Source organism: Plecotus auritus (assembly GCF_963455305.1).
Source record: "Plecotus auritus genome assembly, chromosome: 13".
Taxonomy (NCBI): domain Eukaryota; kingdom Metazoa; phylum Chordata; class Mammalia; order Chiroptera; family Vespertilionidae; genus Plecotus; species Plecotus auritus.
In genome coordinates, this window is record NC_137779.1 from 28,588,786 (window position 1) to 28,605,800 (window position 17,015).

At 52.2% G+C, this 17,015-nt stretch overlaps 1 protein-coding gene across 4 annotated transcripts in view; it reads left to right on the plus strand.

Annotated features, from left to right (window-relative positions):
• DEPDC5 (DEP domain containing 5, GATOR1 subcomplex subunit) overlaps positions 1 to 17,015 on the plus strand; it is a 73,958-nt gene that overhangs the window by 35,299 nt on the left and 21,644 nt on the right. For 3 of the 4 annotated variants that reach the window (XM_080650376.1, XM_080650379.1, XM_080650377.1), the window contains 8 exons: positions 2,402 to 2,467; positions 5,333 to 5,516; positions 6,452 to 6,612; positions 8,930 to 9,047; positions 9,704 to 9,871; positions 10,993 to 11,212; positions 11,816 to 11,949; positions 15,768 to 15,879. In XM_080650376.1, coding sequence (XP_080506502.1) covers positions 2,402 to 2,467; positions 5,333 to 5,516; positions 6,452 to 6,612; positions 8,930 to 9,047; positions 9,704 to 9,871; positions 10,993 to 11,212; positions 11,816 to 11,949; positions 15,768 to 15,879 — 1,163 coding nt within the window. The remainder of the gene's footprint in view (positions 1 to 2,401; positions 2,468 to 5,332; positions 5,517 to 6,451; positions 6,613 to 8,929; positions 9,048 to 9,703; positions 9,872 to 10,992; positions 11,213 to 11,815; positions 11,950 to 15,767; positions 15,880 to 17,015) is intronic. The other variant, XM_080650378.1, reaches the window with a different exon arrangement.

The window sequence follows — 17,015 nt, forward strand, 5'->3', positions numbered from 1 at the left end:
TAACCAGTTCATGTCAGATTTACCTTCAGGTTCGATCTAGAATCCTACCATCTCTCATCACCTCCACCACTCCTCGCTCGGTCCAACGTACCACCCATCATCTTTCGCCTGAATTAGCTCAGAAGCCTGCTAACTGCCCTTCCATATAGAAACATCAATGATGAGAGTGAATCGTTGATCGGCTCCCTCCTGTACGACCCACATGGGGGATTGAGCCCGCAACCCGGGCTTGGCACCTGCCCATGAATCGAAACGTGACATAGGTCGACTCTCAACCCATGAGCCACACCGCTGGGCTGGATCTTCCTTTTTTGTTGTTGCTTATGGTTGTATCTCGGAGTGTAAAGCGGTTCCTGGCACATATCCGGTAGCTGAATGAAGGCTGAAAGCCTTCTGAGGTTAGCTTTCACTCTACTGAAGGTTTTTCTTCTCTCTCTTAAAACCTTTAGCGTTCATTCTGGAACAATGAACTGGATTCCTTTCCTCACAGCATCGGACAGTCTTTTCCTGCCTTGCTTGGTTTGGAATCGACTCCTCTCAGCCACCCTCAATCCCCATAGAGGGCTCTCTTCATACTCACTAAACTCTTACCCGTTCCAGAAGTGTTTCTTGAACGCTAGGCGCTATGCTAAGGTCTGAGAAGAAGCCAAACGATCGGACACCGATTCTTCTCACCTCAGGGAGATCTGGCTTGGGATTCTGTTTGAAGCAGTACCGTGGGGGGTAACAATCATGAAAGTAAAGCCCTCGTCCTAGGCAGTTTGGCTCAGTGAATAGAGTGTCGGCCCATGGGCTGAAAGGTCCTGGGTTCGATTCGGGTCAAGGGCACGTATCTCGGTTGCAGGCTCGATCCCTGGCCCTGGTCAGGGTGCATGTGGAAGAAACCAATCGATGTGTCTCTCTCACATCAATGTTTCTCTCTCTCTGTCTCTCCCCCTCCCTTCCACTCTAAAAAAAAAGAGAAAGTAAAGCCTTCTTGTGGGGAGCTGGACCACGAGTGGTTCCAGTGGTACCGTGTGGTTTGAACACGTGACCTACGACCAGAACTAAGTTCCCAGCCCGACTCCTCATGGCCTTTGGCGTTTGGCCTTCAGCCTGGGCTGAGCCTCTTCTGTGTAATGGGCATAAAGGCCTTCACCTCCCCCCTGCCTGCCCACCTGCCTCGCCAAGTTGCAGCGATCAAAAGTAGATCGGGTTCCTTGAGGGCAAAATGTCACATGGGGTTCTTGTTTGGGGACAAGGTGGGGTCTCCACACACCGCTAGTTAACATTTCATTCGTTAAAGCATAGACGACCTCACCCGTGACCTCACCCTCACCCCCTGGGCTTGACAGTCTGCACCACCTGCAGGCACTCGGGCATGGCTCCGATTTTCTCCTGCGCTTGGACTGGATTCCTAGCGAGTCATGGTTCCCAGGAGGTGACTCTGTGGGTCTCCGTCCTGGCCCCGTCGGGTTTCGTTCTGAGCTCTGCTGGCTGGAGCCTGGCCCCTGGGCCATTCCCTTGTTTTTCACACGCGGCCCAGCAGGGACCACGTTGGTGGGACTGGACGGATAGTTTTCACCCCTCTGCTGCTTTTTAAAATATATATATATTTGCCCTGGCCGGTGTGGCTCAGTGGATAGAGCGTTGGCCTGCAAACTGAAAGGTCCCAGGTTCAATTACAGTCAAGGGCACATGCCCGGGTTGTGGGCTCGATCCCCAGTGGGGGACTTGCAGGAGGCAGCCGATCCATGATTCTCTCTCATCATGGATGTTTCTATCTCTCTCGCCCTCTTCTTCCTTCTGTGAAATCAATAAAAGTACATTTTAAATATATTTTTTATTGATTGCATGTTTTGAAAGGGACATTTAAGTATTTACGTTTGTTTTAAAATGAGTTGTATGACATTTCAGTTGAAATGCAAATAAGTTGCATTTCAAAGAATCTTTCTGTTTTTCTTTCAGCCTAGTTATAGGTGAAATCATGTGTGTGTTCTCTTCAGGTAGTGAGCTTTGACGTCTTACTTCAAACAGCCATGATTTGGGGACGGACGCAATTTAAATAGGTCACTTTATGCTTGCTAAAGATTACTTTTATGCTTGCTAAAGATGGCTTTACTTCGTTTAAAATGACTTTGAACTACGTCCCTTTTCTTACTATAAGTGGTAAGCGGCTTTTTACAAGGTCTCAGTGGGCAAAGAATAGTACTGATAACCTCAGAGTCGCGTTCTGGCTCATTCCCAGGTTTTAGAGTGATCCTTTTCCTTTGATTGACTCCTTTGTGCTGTTGGAAATCCTCAGAACTCGGTTTACATCTTTATTTTTAGCTCTCGTGTGGGGCTTTTAAAACCCTGACTGGTCAGAACCTTTTTGGAAGAACGAGCCTTCTTGAAACCAGCTGTTTTCCTCTTTCCATAGGGATGAACCCCAGGACCCAGAATAAGGATTCTCTGGAGGACAGTGTCTCTACCTCTCCAGACCCAAGTAAGAGGGGCGGCTGGCTGGGGAAGGTGGAAAGGAGGTGGGGCTGTGGAGTGGTCCGGGCACGAGGAAGCAAGAGGGGGCCCCGCGGGAAGAGAATGGCCTGGAACCCCACATGGCTCTGGGGTACCAGAAGGCAGTGTGGTGAGGGAGGACTCTGTAGCCTCTTGGATGGAAAGTGAGAAGGGCGTGGCGAAGCGACCTGTTCTGGAAGGTGACTTGGAGGAACGTGGGAAGGGTAACAGGATTTTCATGAGGCTGTTGGGCCCGTCGAGAGCTGGCCTTAGCCCTTCAGTACCTAGTGATGGCTTTGGGGGGAGCTGGAAAGAAGTAACGAGAGCTGGAACTACGCACACACCTGTAGCAGGAAATGTCTGATTGGGCTGCATTCATTCTGATCATCCTTTTCTATTCAGGGGTCCTCATACTTTTTAAACAGGGGGCCAGTTCACTGAGGGCCGGACTATAGTTTAAAAAAAAAACTATGAACAAATTCCTATGCGCACTGCGGGCCCGGGACGCGTCGGCTGCTAAACAGGACAGGCAGCGGCACCCGGCGGGCCAGATAAATGTCCTCGGCGGGCCGCATGTGGCCCGCGGGCCGTAGTTTGAGGACCCCTGAAGCTGAACCACTTATCATAGCCGACCCTTGACCACCATGGGGTTTGGGGCCCTAACCCCTGTGTGTTGACAATCCACACATAACTTAAACAATTTTTTTATTGAGTGATTGATTTTAGAGAGAGGAAGAGAGGGAGGGAGAGAGAAAAAGAGAAGAGAAAGAGAGAGAGAGGAGAGAGAGAGAGAGGAACATTGATCTGTTATTCCACCCATCCCACAACCTTGGCCGATCGGGACAGCGCTCCAAGCAACCGAGCGACCTGGCCAGGGCTCTGTTTTGAAGTCTTGAAATGTTAATGAGTCAACAAGACCTGTGCGTAGTTAGACTCATAGGCTCAGAGAGGGGAACGGTAGTTGCCAGGCGCTTAGGCGGGAGGTGGAAACGGGGTGTTGCTAGTCCATGGACATGAAGTTTCAGTGACGCAAGCTGAGTAAGTTCTCGAGCTCCGCAGTGCGGCATGGTGCCCTGTTAATAATGCCGTGTGGTACACCTACAGACGCGTAAGAGGGTGGATCTCGTGTGAAGTGTTCTAACCATAATAATAAAGTGAAATTGAAACAAACAAACTAAAAATCAGCCCAAGGCCTGTGTGGATCACGGAGTTGGGCCGATTGTAGGTCAGATGAGATCCCCCAGGGCAGCGGTGCTGCGTGGGGCGTATTTCCTGCTGTGACCGAGCACACGGCCCTCCTGTCCTGCAGCCCTGGGTTCAGTGGGATCCCTTGCACGGGTCAGGGTGTGTCTACATGCTGGAAAGGCGCCTGAGCAGAGAGGGTTCTGGTCCCGTCACCGCTGGGAGGTCAGGCTTGGCCAGTGTTTAAAGGGGTTGGTGAGCCGAAACCGGTTTGGCTCAGTGGATAGAGCGTCGGCCTGCGGACTGAAAGGTCCCAGGTTCGATTCCGGTCAAGGGCACGTACCTTGGTTGCGGGCACATCCCCAATGGGAGGTGTGCAGGAGGCAGCTGATCGATGTTTCTCTCTCATCGATGTTTCTGACTCTCTATCCCTCTCCTCTCTCTTCCTCTCTGTAAAAAATTAATAAAATATTTTAAAAAATAAAATAAAATAAAATAATAATAAAAAATAAATAAAAAAGGTCACTGATGGCTTATAAAAAAAAAAAATAAATAAATAAATAAAATAAAGGGGTTGGTGAACACACAGCTGCCCCAAGGAGGCAGGGCTGCTGAGGTAACAGCACTGAAGGACACAGTACTGTGCAAAGAAGCTGTGTTAGGGTCTCGCCCGGGGTTCGGGGGCAAAGGCGTGGGGTGTTTCTGTTTCATATCGCTCCTTTGTACAGAGACTGGGAAAACAGTCTTCACTTCAGTGACTTAAGGAAATAGCCACCCTATTACCTTAACTCACTGATGCTCCACTTGGGGGCGGGGAAGGTTGTCCCCGGGGACACGTGGCAGTGTCTGCAGACATGTTTGGTTTTCACAACCAGGAGGTGCCATTGGCGTCTAGTGAGCAGCGTCCATGGTGCTGCTCCACATCCCACAATGCACAGGGCAGCCCCCCTCCACCACCACCCCCGATCTCGCCAACGCAGAATTATCCGGTGCGAACACCTCAGTAGGGCCGAGGTGGAGAAACCCCGCTTTCACCACAGAGCAGGCAATTTGGGGGCAGACCCCTGTGGTCAGGCCCACTCTACCTACCCGTTGAAGCTTTCCTTTCTAGGTTGTTCAGCTCAGTCTTGTACACTTCCGGCCTTGTAACTGTCCCAGGCACCCTCGACTTCTCTTCCTACCCTTTTGGATCTGTGACTTATTTTTGCAATTCCGAAAGAATTCCTAAATTCTGCTACCGTGTGCTGCTTGCTCCCAAACCCAGCTGAGCTCTCCTCCTCGCTCCGCCAGCCCCTCTGCCATCTCAGGAGGCTCGGACTCGAGCCCTCTCCTGCTCTGGGGACGTGATTTGCTTCGGTGTGTACCTCTGCCTGCCCCGCAGTAACCTCCTTGCCATCACAGCTTAGAGCTCACAATCAGCAGGAAACGAAAGGATCAGCTCTGAATCCCGTTTGCATGAGGGGATTGAATAAGCAGCACGCGCATTGCATTGTCTAACAAACTGTTTCTCTCTTTCTCTTTCTCCCTCCCCATCCCCATGCCTGGAAATTTTGTCCCCTTTTCACCGTGAACCCCCCCCTCCCCTCCCCCCTCCTCTGGCTCCCCTCCCTGCCCGCCACTGCCCACGCTTGCCGTGGCGCCCACACGTGCCTCCCCCGTCGACACGAGGCAGTTCTGACCCTGTCTGCCCCCCCTGTAGTGCCAGGCTTCTGTTGCACAGTTGGAGTGGACTGGAAGTCTCTCACGACTCCGGCGTGCCTCCCCCTCACCACCGACTACTTCCCCGACCGCCAGGGCCTGCAGAACGACTACACCGAGGGCTGCTACGACCTCCTCCCGGAGGCGGACATGGACAGGTGCGTGGCAGAGGCCGGGTGTTGGCGGGCAGTCCGGGTATGGCCAGGTGTGCGTCCAAACACTGACGTTTTGCCGAAACCGGTTTGGTTCAGTGGATAGAGCGTCGGCCTGCGGACTGAAGGGTCCCGGGTTCGATTCCAGTCAAGGGCATGTACCTTGGTTGCGGGCACATCCCCAGGGGGAGGTGTGCAGGAGGCAGCTGATCGATGTTTCTCTCTCATCGATGTTTCTAGCTCTCTATCCCTCTCCCTTCCTCTCTGTAAAATATCAATAAAATATATTTTAAAAAAAAAAAACAACACAAAAAAAACACACTGACGTTTCAAACCCGTGTCATCTTATACTTAGGAAATGTTATGATGCAAGAACTGCTCATTTTTCTTTTTTAAAAGAAAATATTTTTATTGATTTCAGAGAGGAAGGGAGAGGGAGAGAGAGAGAGAAACATCCATGATGAGAGAGAATCATGGATCGGCTGCCTCCTGCACGCCCCCTACTGGGGATCAAGCCCACAACCCGGGCAAGTGCCCGGACCAGGAATTGAATGAACCCTGACCTCCTGGTTCATAGGTCGATGCTCAACCACTGAGCCACACCAACTGGGCTGTCTGTTTTTCTTTGGAGTTCTGTTGACCCGCCTCCTTTGGCCATGTCCCCTCATTGATCCCCTCTCATGTTTTCTGTGACAGTTGTTGTGATTTTCTTGTCTAAGATTACTCATTTGGGCATCAAATTACCTGCCTTCTTTTTCCACCCCTTGAACTGATCATTCCTCCCGGAACGGATTAATAGACTTCATTTTATGAACCACCGTGGACTGGTTATCGGGCTGGCTTGTGGGGTGGAAGCGAAGGAGAGGGTGGGCGTGTGGGCTCCGAGTGTCATTCCGCCCTGGGCTAAGCATATGCGTGTGAGCAATCGTTTGCTTTTTCAGGAGGGACGAGGAGGGTGTGCAGATGACCGCCCAGCAGGTGTTTGAAGAGTTCATTTGCCAGCGTCTCATGCAGGGCTATCAGATCATCGTGCAGCCCAAGGCGCAGAAACCCACCCCCGCCGCCCCACCCCCGCTGAGCAGCAGCCCCCTCTACAGCCGAGGTGAGTCCTTCTCCTTGGACTTAGGTTTTTTCTTCTTTAAAAAAAAATATAGATAGAAAGACAGATAGATATGTATATACTAGTATGTAAATTTTATTTATTTATTTATTTATTTATTTATTTATAATATATTTTATTGATTTTTTACAGAGAGAAAGGGAGAGGGATAGAGAGTCAGAAACATCGATGAGAGAGAAACATCGATCAGCTGCCTCCTGCACACCCCCCACTGGGGATGCGCCCACAACCAAGGCACATGCCCTTGACCGGAATCGAACCCGGGACCCCTCAGTCCTCAGGCCGACGCTCTATCCACTGAGCCAAACCAGTCAGGGCTTAATACATTTTTATTGGAGGGTCCGGGACCCTTTAGTTCACAGACTGATGTTCTATCCACTGAGCCAAACCAGCTAGGGCTGTATTTTTTTCTTTTCTACTAAATTTGTGCAAGTAGACTCTCAAGATGGTAGGGAATAGATAAATTTAGGAGTAATTATTTTTCTTTTCTCTTTTTCAAATATATCTTTATTGATTTCAGAGAGGAAGGGAGAGGAAGAGAGAGATACAAACATCAGTGATGAGAGAGAATTATTGATGGGCTGCCTCCTGCACGCCCGCCACTGGGGATGGAGCCCGCAACCTGGGCATGTGCCCTGACCAGGAATTGAACAGTAACCTCCGGGTTCATAAGTTAACGCTCAACCACTGAGCCACACCAGCAGGGCTAGGAGTAATCGTTTTTCAACACAAAAATATTTCCCCTAAATTTTACTTTACAAGAGGAATAAAGTCTCCACTAGGCACAGATTTATCCTAAAACTCTCATCTATAGCTCTCCTTTTAAGGATGAGAATGGCCAAGTTCAGGAATGTCACAGCCTGGCTCAGGCAACACCTCAGCTGAGCTGTGACTGAGATGTCAAAGGATGCAGTGACTATTCTAGACCCAGAAACTTGTATTTGTTTCTGACACGGGGCCTGACACACAGCAGGTTCTCAAATGTCACCTAAACCTGAAGTTTATACTTTTTTTTTTTTTTTTTTTTCTATTCTGTGATTCATCTCTTGTTTATCACTGACGCTTACTGACTTGGAGCAAGAATGGGTGGGTCATCTGTGAGTGACAGGGGCTAATCAGTGGCAGAGACTGGGTGACGCCGGCTGAGTTGGAGCCAGGCGCTGGAGAGCCCTTCTAAAGTAACACGGGCAGAGACAATTAGTGCTGGTGCCCAGAATCAGAAAGCAGCGGTCACTTCCTGGAACAATCGATGAGCAACCATTAATCTTCTGCTTCCTCCGTATAGCTAATGAGACCCCCTATTCCCCGAACCACCAGCTAAAAATCTCCGCTCGTCTTTGGCTCCATTAAGCCGCCCCTGGCCAGAGGATCAGAGAAGTGTGGTTTTGTTAAGAGGGGGCTCAGTGGTCACCCGGTCCAGGCCCCGTTGTTGATGACGAAGCCTCAGACTCCCTCTGGGTTTTCCTTGAAAACCCCCTGTGATATTTATCACGTGTTGCCTTCTTTTCCTATTCTGGACTCTACTGAAAAGGAACCTTTCTGAGTACCGGGACTATTTTAGCTTCATTTCTTAAAAATATATAGATTTTTATTGATTTCAGAGAGGAAGGGAGTGGGAGAGATAGAAACACCAATGATGAGAGAGAATCATGGATCAGATGCCTCCTGCAGGCCCCACACTGGGGATCAAGCCCCCAACCCAGGCATGTGCCCTGACCGGGAGTCGGACCCTGACCTCCTTGGTTCCTAGGTTGATGCTCAACCACTGAGCATCACCAGCTGTTCGGCTGAGTGTGTCATCCAGGTGCTGTCAGCAGCCCCAGGCTCTCATCTGCAGCTGGTTGGTTCATAACAGAAAAATCTGCTAACTTCAGGACTTTAACTTTTTTTTTTTTTCCCCAAAGGATAACGCTTTTCCATGACACTACCCCTCCAAAAGGAAGTGTCTCTTTTGTCTCTCCTTTTCTGACTCTCTACGGAAGAGAAGCAATTGCCTGTTAATGGAATGACCTGCAACCAAATGTAGAAAATGATTTGCCCTGACCGGTTTGGCTCAGTGGCTAGAGCGTCGGCCTGCGGACTGAAGGGTCCTGGGTTCGATTCCGGTCAAGGGCATGTACCTTGGTTGTGGGCACATCCCCAGTAGGAGGTGTGCAGGAGGCAGCTGATCGATGTTTCTCTCTCATTGATGTTTCTAACTCTCTATCCCTCTCCCTTCCTCTCTGTAAAAAATCAATAAAATATATTAAAAAAAAAGAAAGAAAGAAAGAAAGAAAATGATTTTTTTCCCCTCTCTTAGGCCTGGTGTCCCGGAACCACCCTGAGGAGGAGGACCAGTACTGGCTGAGCATGGGCCGCACGTTCCACAAAGTGACCCTGAAGGACAAGATGATCACAGTGACGCGCTACCTGCCCAAGTGAGTGCTGGGACAGGTCGGGCTTCCCGCTCCTGTCCTGCGTTGTGTCCACGTGCCGCCCACATGCTCACAGTTACGTGTCACACGCAGTTCACACGGAGGCGTCGGAGTGAGGGTCGTTGTCTTCTTCTGGAGCTACTGTTGTGTTTCCTAGGCTTATTCTAGGGTTATGGCTCCCAGACTCCCAGAAGGGATTTGATTCCGTTTATAATGTTTCGCCTGATTCTTTTTTTTAAAAAATATATTTTATTGATTTTTTACAGAGAGGAAGGGAGAGGAATAGAGAGTTAGAAACATCGATGAGAGAGAAACATCCATTAGCTGCCTCCTGCACACCCCCTACTGGGGATGTGCCCGCAACCAAGGTACGTGCCCTTGACCGGAATCGAACCCGGGACCCTTCAGTCCGCAGGCCGACGCTTGATCCACTGAGCCAAACCGGTTTTGGCTCGCCTGATTCTTAACAAGCCAAGTGAAAATGTAGAATGTGAGGAGGGAAGAAGAAGGAGAAAGTGGAGATCTGAGAAATCTCCTCTACCAGCCCCCAGGGATGAGGTGGTTGAATGCCGAGGGGGGTGCTACGTGTTTTGGAAAAGGTAGGGAGGAATCGGGGAAGGTTCTCTTTTGGACTTCCGGCCGTGCCTGTTTTTTTTCAGGTACCCTTACGAATCGGCCCAGATCCACTACACCTACAGCCTGTGCCCTTCCCACTCAGACTCGGAGTTCGTGTCCTGCTGGGTGGAATTCTCCCACGAGCGGCTGGAGGAGTACAAGTGGAACTACTTAGATCAGTACATCTGCTCCGCCGGCTCGGAAGACTTCAGGTCGGAGGGCGCTTCGGCTCCATTGGGCCGCCTTGGGTGTAGCCATATTTTTTTGTTTGTTTGTTTTTGTCTAAACAATATTTATTCATTTATTATTTTATTATTATAATCTTTTTAATCTTTATTGTTGAAAGTGTTACATATGTCCCCCTGCTCCCCCCATTGACCCTTCCAGCCTGCTCCCGCCCCCCACCCCAGGCCTTCACGCCCCTATTGTCTGTGTCCATGGGTTAGGCACGTATGCATACAAGTTCTGTGGGTGTGTCCATATTTTAACGCTTCCGGCCTTTGATTACAAACTGATGGCAGTTTTAGAAGAACCTGGAAGAACAAAAGCACATCTGCATTTGGGTTAAAAACTCAACGATGGGGTGGATGGTGGTGATGGCTGCACGACAGTGGGAATGTGCTAATGCCACTGACATGTACACTTAACCATCATTAAAGTGGTCACCTTTGCTACGTCGATTTTACCCCCTGAAAACCAACAGCCAGAAGACTTGGGGGTGGAAAGTCAGTGCAGGTCATGTTCGCTTAACGTTTTCCTGACTACTTGTGGTGCTTTGCTGTTAATTTCTCTGTGTGATTTATGACTGCGGCGATTAAAAAGCCACCCCTCCCCTAGGCCGGGTGCACAGAAGCATTCCGGCATCTCTGGGATAGAAAGCAAATGCAACCTTCCAGTCCTTCCTTCTCAGCTTGCGTTTTTTGTGTCTTTTTTTAAATTTTTATTTTGTTATTATTTTAAAATATATTTTTATGGTTTTCAAAGAGGAAGAGGGAGGGAGAGAGAGATAGAAACATCAATAATGAGAGAGATTCATTGATCGGCTGCCTCCTGCACACTCCACACTGGGGATCGAGCCCGCAACCCGGGCATGTGCCCTGATCAGGAATCGAACCGTGACCTTGAGGTCGATTTTTTTGTTTTTTTCAGAATTTATTTTTTAATTATCTTTGGCGTACAATGAGCTCGTGTTGTGAGTGAAGCCCCCTGAATTGTGGCACATCATGGGGAGAGGGACCCTCATACCCCAACTTCAGGGAGAGGGTTGAGATGGGGCTTTCCTGATCTACTCTTTCTCACCACCACCCCCTGTTCTTCCTTGGCTCTTGCACAGCTTAATCGAGTCTCTGAAGTTCTGGAGGACCCGCTTCCTGCTGCTGCCCGCCTGTGTCACTGCCACCAAGCGCATCACGGAGGGCGAGGCCCACTGCGACATCTACGGGGACCGGCCCCGGGCCGACGAGGAGGAGTGGCAGCTGCTGGACGGCTTTATCCGCTTCGTGGAGGGCCTGAACCGCATCCGCAGGCGCCACCGCTCCGATCGCATGATGCGGGTGAGGGTTCCGGGGCCCCGTGGGGACAGCGCCTGGTCTGGGATTTGGGAACCGTCTCCTCCTATCTCAGGGACCTCTCCAGGAGATTCCAGGATATGGAATAGTTCCCATCACTCAGAGAAAATCTCCCTCGTGCCACCCCGTGTAACGGGTGGGGAACGTCCGGCCCACGGGCAGTATAAGGCCCTCGAAATCACTTGGTCTGGCCCTGCCAAGGCATTAGAAGTTCATTAAATGTTCGACCAAATAGAGCGGGCTAATTTTTAAGTTGATAATTTTGTGTGGCCCTCGAATGATGTTATAAATAGCCACATGGCCCTCGGCAGAAGAAAGGTTCCCCACCCTGCCTTACAGCCACCTTCTCCCCTCATCTCTCACCCCTGCCAGCCAGCGGCCCGCTCTCCATCACTCTGCTCTCCGTCCTCTCCAAATGTCAGGAATGGAATGGTACCCTCTGGGACCTTTCGGGGCCGCCTGCTCTCACTCAGCATCATGCCTCCACTGAGGGGCTCCCGGGGCAGGCTGGCGGGGAGCAAATGAGCGGAAGAGAGTGGGGATAGGCTGGGCTCATGACTGAGGGGTCCTCTCCTTTCTCTGCTTCAGAAAGGGGCCGCCATGAAAGGCTTACAGATGACGGGGCCCATTTCCACGCACTCCCTCGAGGCAGCCGGCCCCCCGGTTGGGAAGAAGGGAACCTCGGCCCTGTCTGCCCTGTTGGAGATGGAGGCCAGCCAGAAGTAAGTGCCCGGGCGGAGAGAGGCCGCAGCTACGTTTAGTGGCCCAGAGAGTGGTTTTTGTTTTCTTTTATTGGTTGGTTGTTTTCTTGTTTGTTTTTGTTTTGTTTTTAGTAGAATTTATCTTGTAGAACAGTTTTAGGTTCAAAGCAAAATTGAGTGCAAGGTACAGGGATTTCCCATACACACAAATGAGAAATCTCTGTACCCACATATACATATCTTCCCCCATTTATCAGCATCCCCCACCAGAGTGGTATAATTATTACAATTGATGAAGCTACATCGACACATAGTCACCCAAAGTTCATTGAGCTCAGGGTTCTCTCTTGCTGTTGTACCTTCTGTGGGTTTAGACCAGGGGTGGGCAAACTTTTTGACTCGAGGGCCACAATGGATTCTTAAACTGGACCGGAGGGCCGGAACAAAAGCATGGATGGAGTGTTTGTGTGAACTAATATAAATTCAAAGTAAAGGAGCGGAGGGGAGAGCAAGAGAACCGGATAGAACAGCCGGATCCGGCCCGCGGGCCGTAGTTTGCCCACGGCTGGTTTAGACAGATGTAGGATTCCATGTCGTCACCATGACAGTCATTTCTGTGCTGCCCTTGACGCTCCCAGCCAGGTCAGGGAGCCTCGGTGCTTCCCGGCGTCCTTGGCCTGTGTCCATCAGTGTTCTTCCAGGCCGCACGTGGTTCGCTCATCATCTCCCGACGTGTCTGTGCGCTGAGGACAGAGGCTGTGTGCTGTGCCTGGCACATAGTAGGTGGACGATAGACGTGAATGATGGAGAAAGGGATGCAAGGGTCCCTGGACGAGATGTTACAGGGGACTAGACCATGTGTGTGTGGTGTGAGGGTCCCAGCAGGAGCCTGCATCCATTCGGCTTTCAGAAAGTGATAGGGAGTAAGGACGAGGCCGAGTGGGAGATGCCATTACAGAGACTGCGTGGGAAGTTGGGTTCAGGCCGTCCTTACCTTAGCAAGAGCGATCCTCTGAAAGGCCTTTTATTTCCATGGAAAATTTCAAACAGATTAGAAAAGTAGACAGGCTGGTATAATAACTCCCCATGTACCCATCACCCAGCTCCACTGGTTATCACCTCATGGCCAATCTCGTTTCCTTTATATCCCACTTGTTCTCATCTTCCTTTTTTATTTCTTATTCAGTCCCACACGTACATCCCTTCCTCTGTAACACTTCAGTATGTCTCTGAAAAATAAGTTCTCTTTCCTAAACAAAGCAAAACAAAACTGTGATACCATTACTTACCTAGAAACTTACAGCAACCCCTTAACATCATGAAATAGCCCTTCAGTGTCTTTGCCAGAAGGGGTGTTTTCAGAGCCGAGCCCCACGTGTAGGAAGGCCCGGTGGGTGGGCCCAGGAGGCAGGGGCCCGTGGGTGGGCGCTCGCTGGTCCAGGTGAGAATGCAGAGGTGGAGGGAGGGGGATGGTGACACGGGAAGGAAGGGACCCAGGTGGGGACGTGGAGAACATAGCAGGCTGACGGGGAGCAAGGGAGAGGAAGAGAGGGGGGATAGGCTGGGCTCAGGACTGAGGGGTCCCCTTCCAAAAATACCTTCCGTGCCCAAGGAGAGACCCAGGACTCTGCCTGGCAGGTTCTCCCTGCCCCTAGTCACAGGCCTTTCCTGCTGGAAAAAAGAACAAGGAGCATATGTTGCTGGGAAGGGTGTGAAGCTGGGGGCGGGGCATCTTATTTTAATTTGTCAGTGAGTCATCGTTCAGGACGCTCCGCGGAGCCTGCTTCTGCTCAGCCTGGAAGAGGAGGGATGGCTTGGGGTGGGGGTCCCTGTGCGAGGGGCGAGACTCAGCTAGCCCCAGAGCAAGAGGCAGGACAGAGAGGCGAGATCGCGCCTTCCTGGGGGACTGTCCTGTGACGTGGTACGCTCTCTCAGTGCTGGAGGCAGAGCAGAGGGAGCAGACCTTCGTATAATGTTTGCTCACACAGCGTGTTTCATTTGTGTGCTTTTTAATTTCCTGCACCAAGCTGACCCAACGTTATTTATTATGAAAACGAATTTTTTAAATTGATTTCAGAGAGGAAGGGAGAGGGAGAGAGAGAGACAGAAACATCAATGATGAGAGAGAACCATGGATCTGCAGCCTCCTGCACGCCCCATACTGGGGATCGAGCCCGCAACCCGGGCATGTGCCCTGACCGGCAATCGAACCATGACCTCCTGGTTCATAGGTCAATGCTCAACCACTGAGCCACCACGGCCAGGCATGAAAAATAACTTTTAAATGTCCCCTGTAGTCCTGCCATCCCAGCATAACTGTTTATTTCTTCCACTTCCCTCCGTCTTTCTCGGAGGCGTGTCCGTCCAGTCAGGCCCTCCTGGAGGGCGGCGGCCCCTGGCATCTTGGCCTTGGGCCGATGAGCAGCGTGGCCGTGAGCCGTCTGGGCAGCAGGTACCAAGCAGCAGGCTTCGCTGCTCCTGGTAGATGAGGACAATGATGACAGCTGAGTCCGAGCAGAGACCCCCCACATGGCGGCTGTTACTGCCTTGGTGCCGCCCTCCCGGCAGAAGGCCGTGTGCCCCTGTGCATGTTCTCACGTGTGTACGTGTACAATACGTATGACTGGTCATTTTGTGGCAGCCCCGCCCCCTGAGCCATTAGACAAGGAGCCTCCAGGGGCAAGCACAGGGTCCCTGGATCCCTGATTGCTAGTCCACGGGCCGGACGGCAGCTCAGTAGATGGGGGTTGACGTGGGCATCAGTGAGGCCGCTGGGGGTAGCCAAGACTTCCTGGCCCTGCTCTCCTGGCCGTGGCCCACCCAAGGGAATGGCACAGTGTGCGACCAAGCGTGAGGCTCAGAGGAAACACACGGTGAGGGGGTGCGGGGGGCGGCAGACAGCGATGCGAGGGGACAAGGGAAGGAACCAGCACTGGTTCCACATTTCCTGTATGAACTGCACCCCAGAGCAGCCAAGTCGCTGGTGGGGGGAAGTTTCTTTTCCTCGGTGTTCCAGCGAATGGGTGGGGACGGATGATAGAACATCGCCGTGTGTGGGCTCCAATGACGCGTAGACCCAGCAGAGATGATCAGCGGCAACTGCCGTGGCCAGAGAGGGGCCGAGGGGCCTCCGGACAGGACCACGCGCTCAGGGAGGAGGCGGCCTGCCTGCCGCTCAGCATGGTCTCCCGGCCTCGGGAAGCGCAGGCCCAGAGGAGCGGGGTGCGCAGGGAAGTGGTGCCATCGGCGCTCGCAGGCTGTCGGTTCACAGGACACACGAGCTGCTTTCAGCAGATAAACTGCAGGGATACGGAGCGATACGGAGGCGTTTATAGCTTAGAGAGACTTAAGAGACACAACGAATTGCAATGTAGGGACCTTAGTGGAATCCTGCTTTGAACAAACTGCCAAGAAATTTTTGAAGGTGATTGGTGAAATACTTGATATTAGACAACTTAAAAAAAAAGAGGTTTTTGAGCCCTGGCTGGTGTTTCTCGGTGGTTAGAGCATCGGCCTGCGCACCAGAGGGTCGCGGGTTCGATTCCTGGTCAAGAGCGCGTACCTGGGTTGAAGGTTTGAGCACATCCGTCAGGGTGTGCGGGGGAGGCAACCAGGCGATGTGTCTGTCACATGGATGTTTCTCTCTGTCTCTCCCTCTCCCTTCCACTCCCTCTAAAAATCAATGGAAAAAATATCCTCGGGTGAGGATTAAAAAAAAAACAAAGAGGACAGCAACAGCACTGTCTTCCCGTCATCTTGTCTACCGCGGGGCCTTCCTGGTGTGGGGGTGGTAAAGGGGGGGGCTCCCCCCGAGCCACTGGGCGTGTGTGTCCTTCCAGGTGCCTGGGAGAGCAGCAGGCAGCGGTGCACGGGGGCAAGAGCTCCGCCCAGCCGGCCGAGAGCAGCAGCAGCGTTGCCATGACTCCCACCTACGTGGACAGCCCGAGAAAGGTAAAGGGGGCCACTCCAGCGGGGACCGGGGGATGTGCCCCCAGGGACCCGATGGGGCGGGCGGGGTCTAGGACTGGCGTGCTGAGGACTCGGAGGGGTTCTGCGCTGCGCCCTTTGCAACATGACTGCTGTTACTGAGGAGCTTGCCTGCTCAGAACCGTCAGGAGGCTGACTGCTCGGTAGATGCAGACAGAAAGCAGTCGGGCTAAACGGTATTGGTCACGGCCCAGGGTATTGGTCACCGCCCAGGGTATTGGTCACCGCCCAGGGTATTGGTCACCGCCCAGGGTATTGGTCACGGCCCAGGGTATTGGTCACGGCCCAGGGTATTGGTCACGGCCCAGGGTATTGGTCAGGGCCCAGGGTATTGGTCACGGCCCAGGGTATTGGTCAAGGCCCAGGGTATTGGTCAGGGCCCAGGGTATTGGTCACGGCCCAGGGTATTGGTCAAGGCCCAGGGTATTGGTCACGGCCCAGGGTATTGGTCACCGCCCAGGGTACTGGTCACCGCCCAGGGTATTGGTCACGGCCCAGGGTATTGGTCACGGCCCAGGGTATTGGTCACGGCCCAGGGTACTGGTCACCGCCCAGGGTATTGGTCACGGCCCAGGGTATTGGTCACGGCCCAGGGTATTGGTCACGGCCCAGGGTATTGGTCACCGCCCAGGGTATTGGTTAAGGCCCAGGGTATTGGTCACCGCCCAGGGTATTGGTCACCGCCCAGGGTATTGGTTAAGGCCCAGGGTATTGGTCAGGGCCCAGGGTATTGGTCACGGCCCAGGGTACTGGTCACCGCCCAGGGTTTTGGTTAAGGCCCAGGGTATTGGTCACGGCCCAGGGTACTGGTCACGGCCCAGGGTATTGGTCAAGGCCCAGGGTATTGGTCACGGCCCAGGGTATTGGTCAAGGCCCAGGGTATTGGTCACGGCCCAGGGTATTGGTCAAGGCCCAGGGTATTGGTCACGGCCCAGGATCGGGCTTGAGCCTTGGAATTGGCCATCTGGTTGTCCTTTAGCCACACCTCCGGCTCCCCCGGAGGGCGGGTAGGAAGCTCCTGAAACATCTGCCGTGAAAGTTCACTTTTTTCCTTTTTCTTTGTTTTTAATTCTCTACAAGCAAAAGTCCAGGATCAGAGA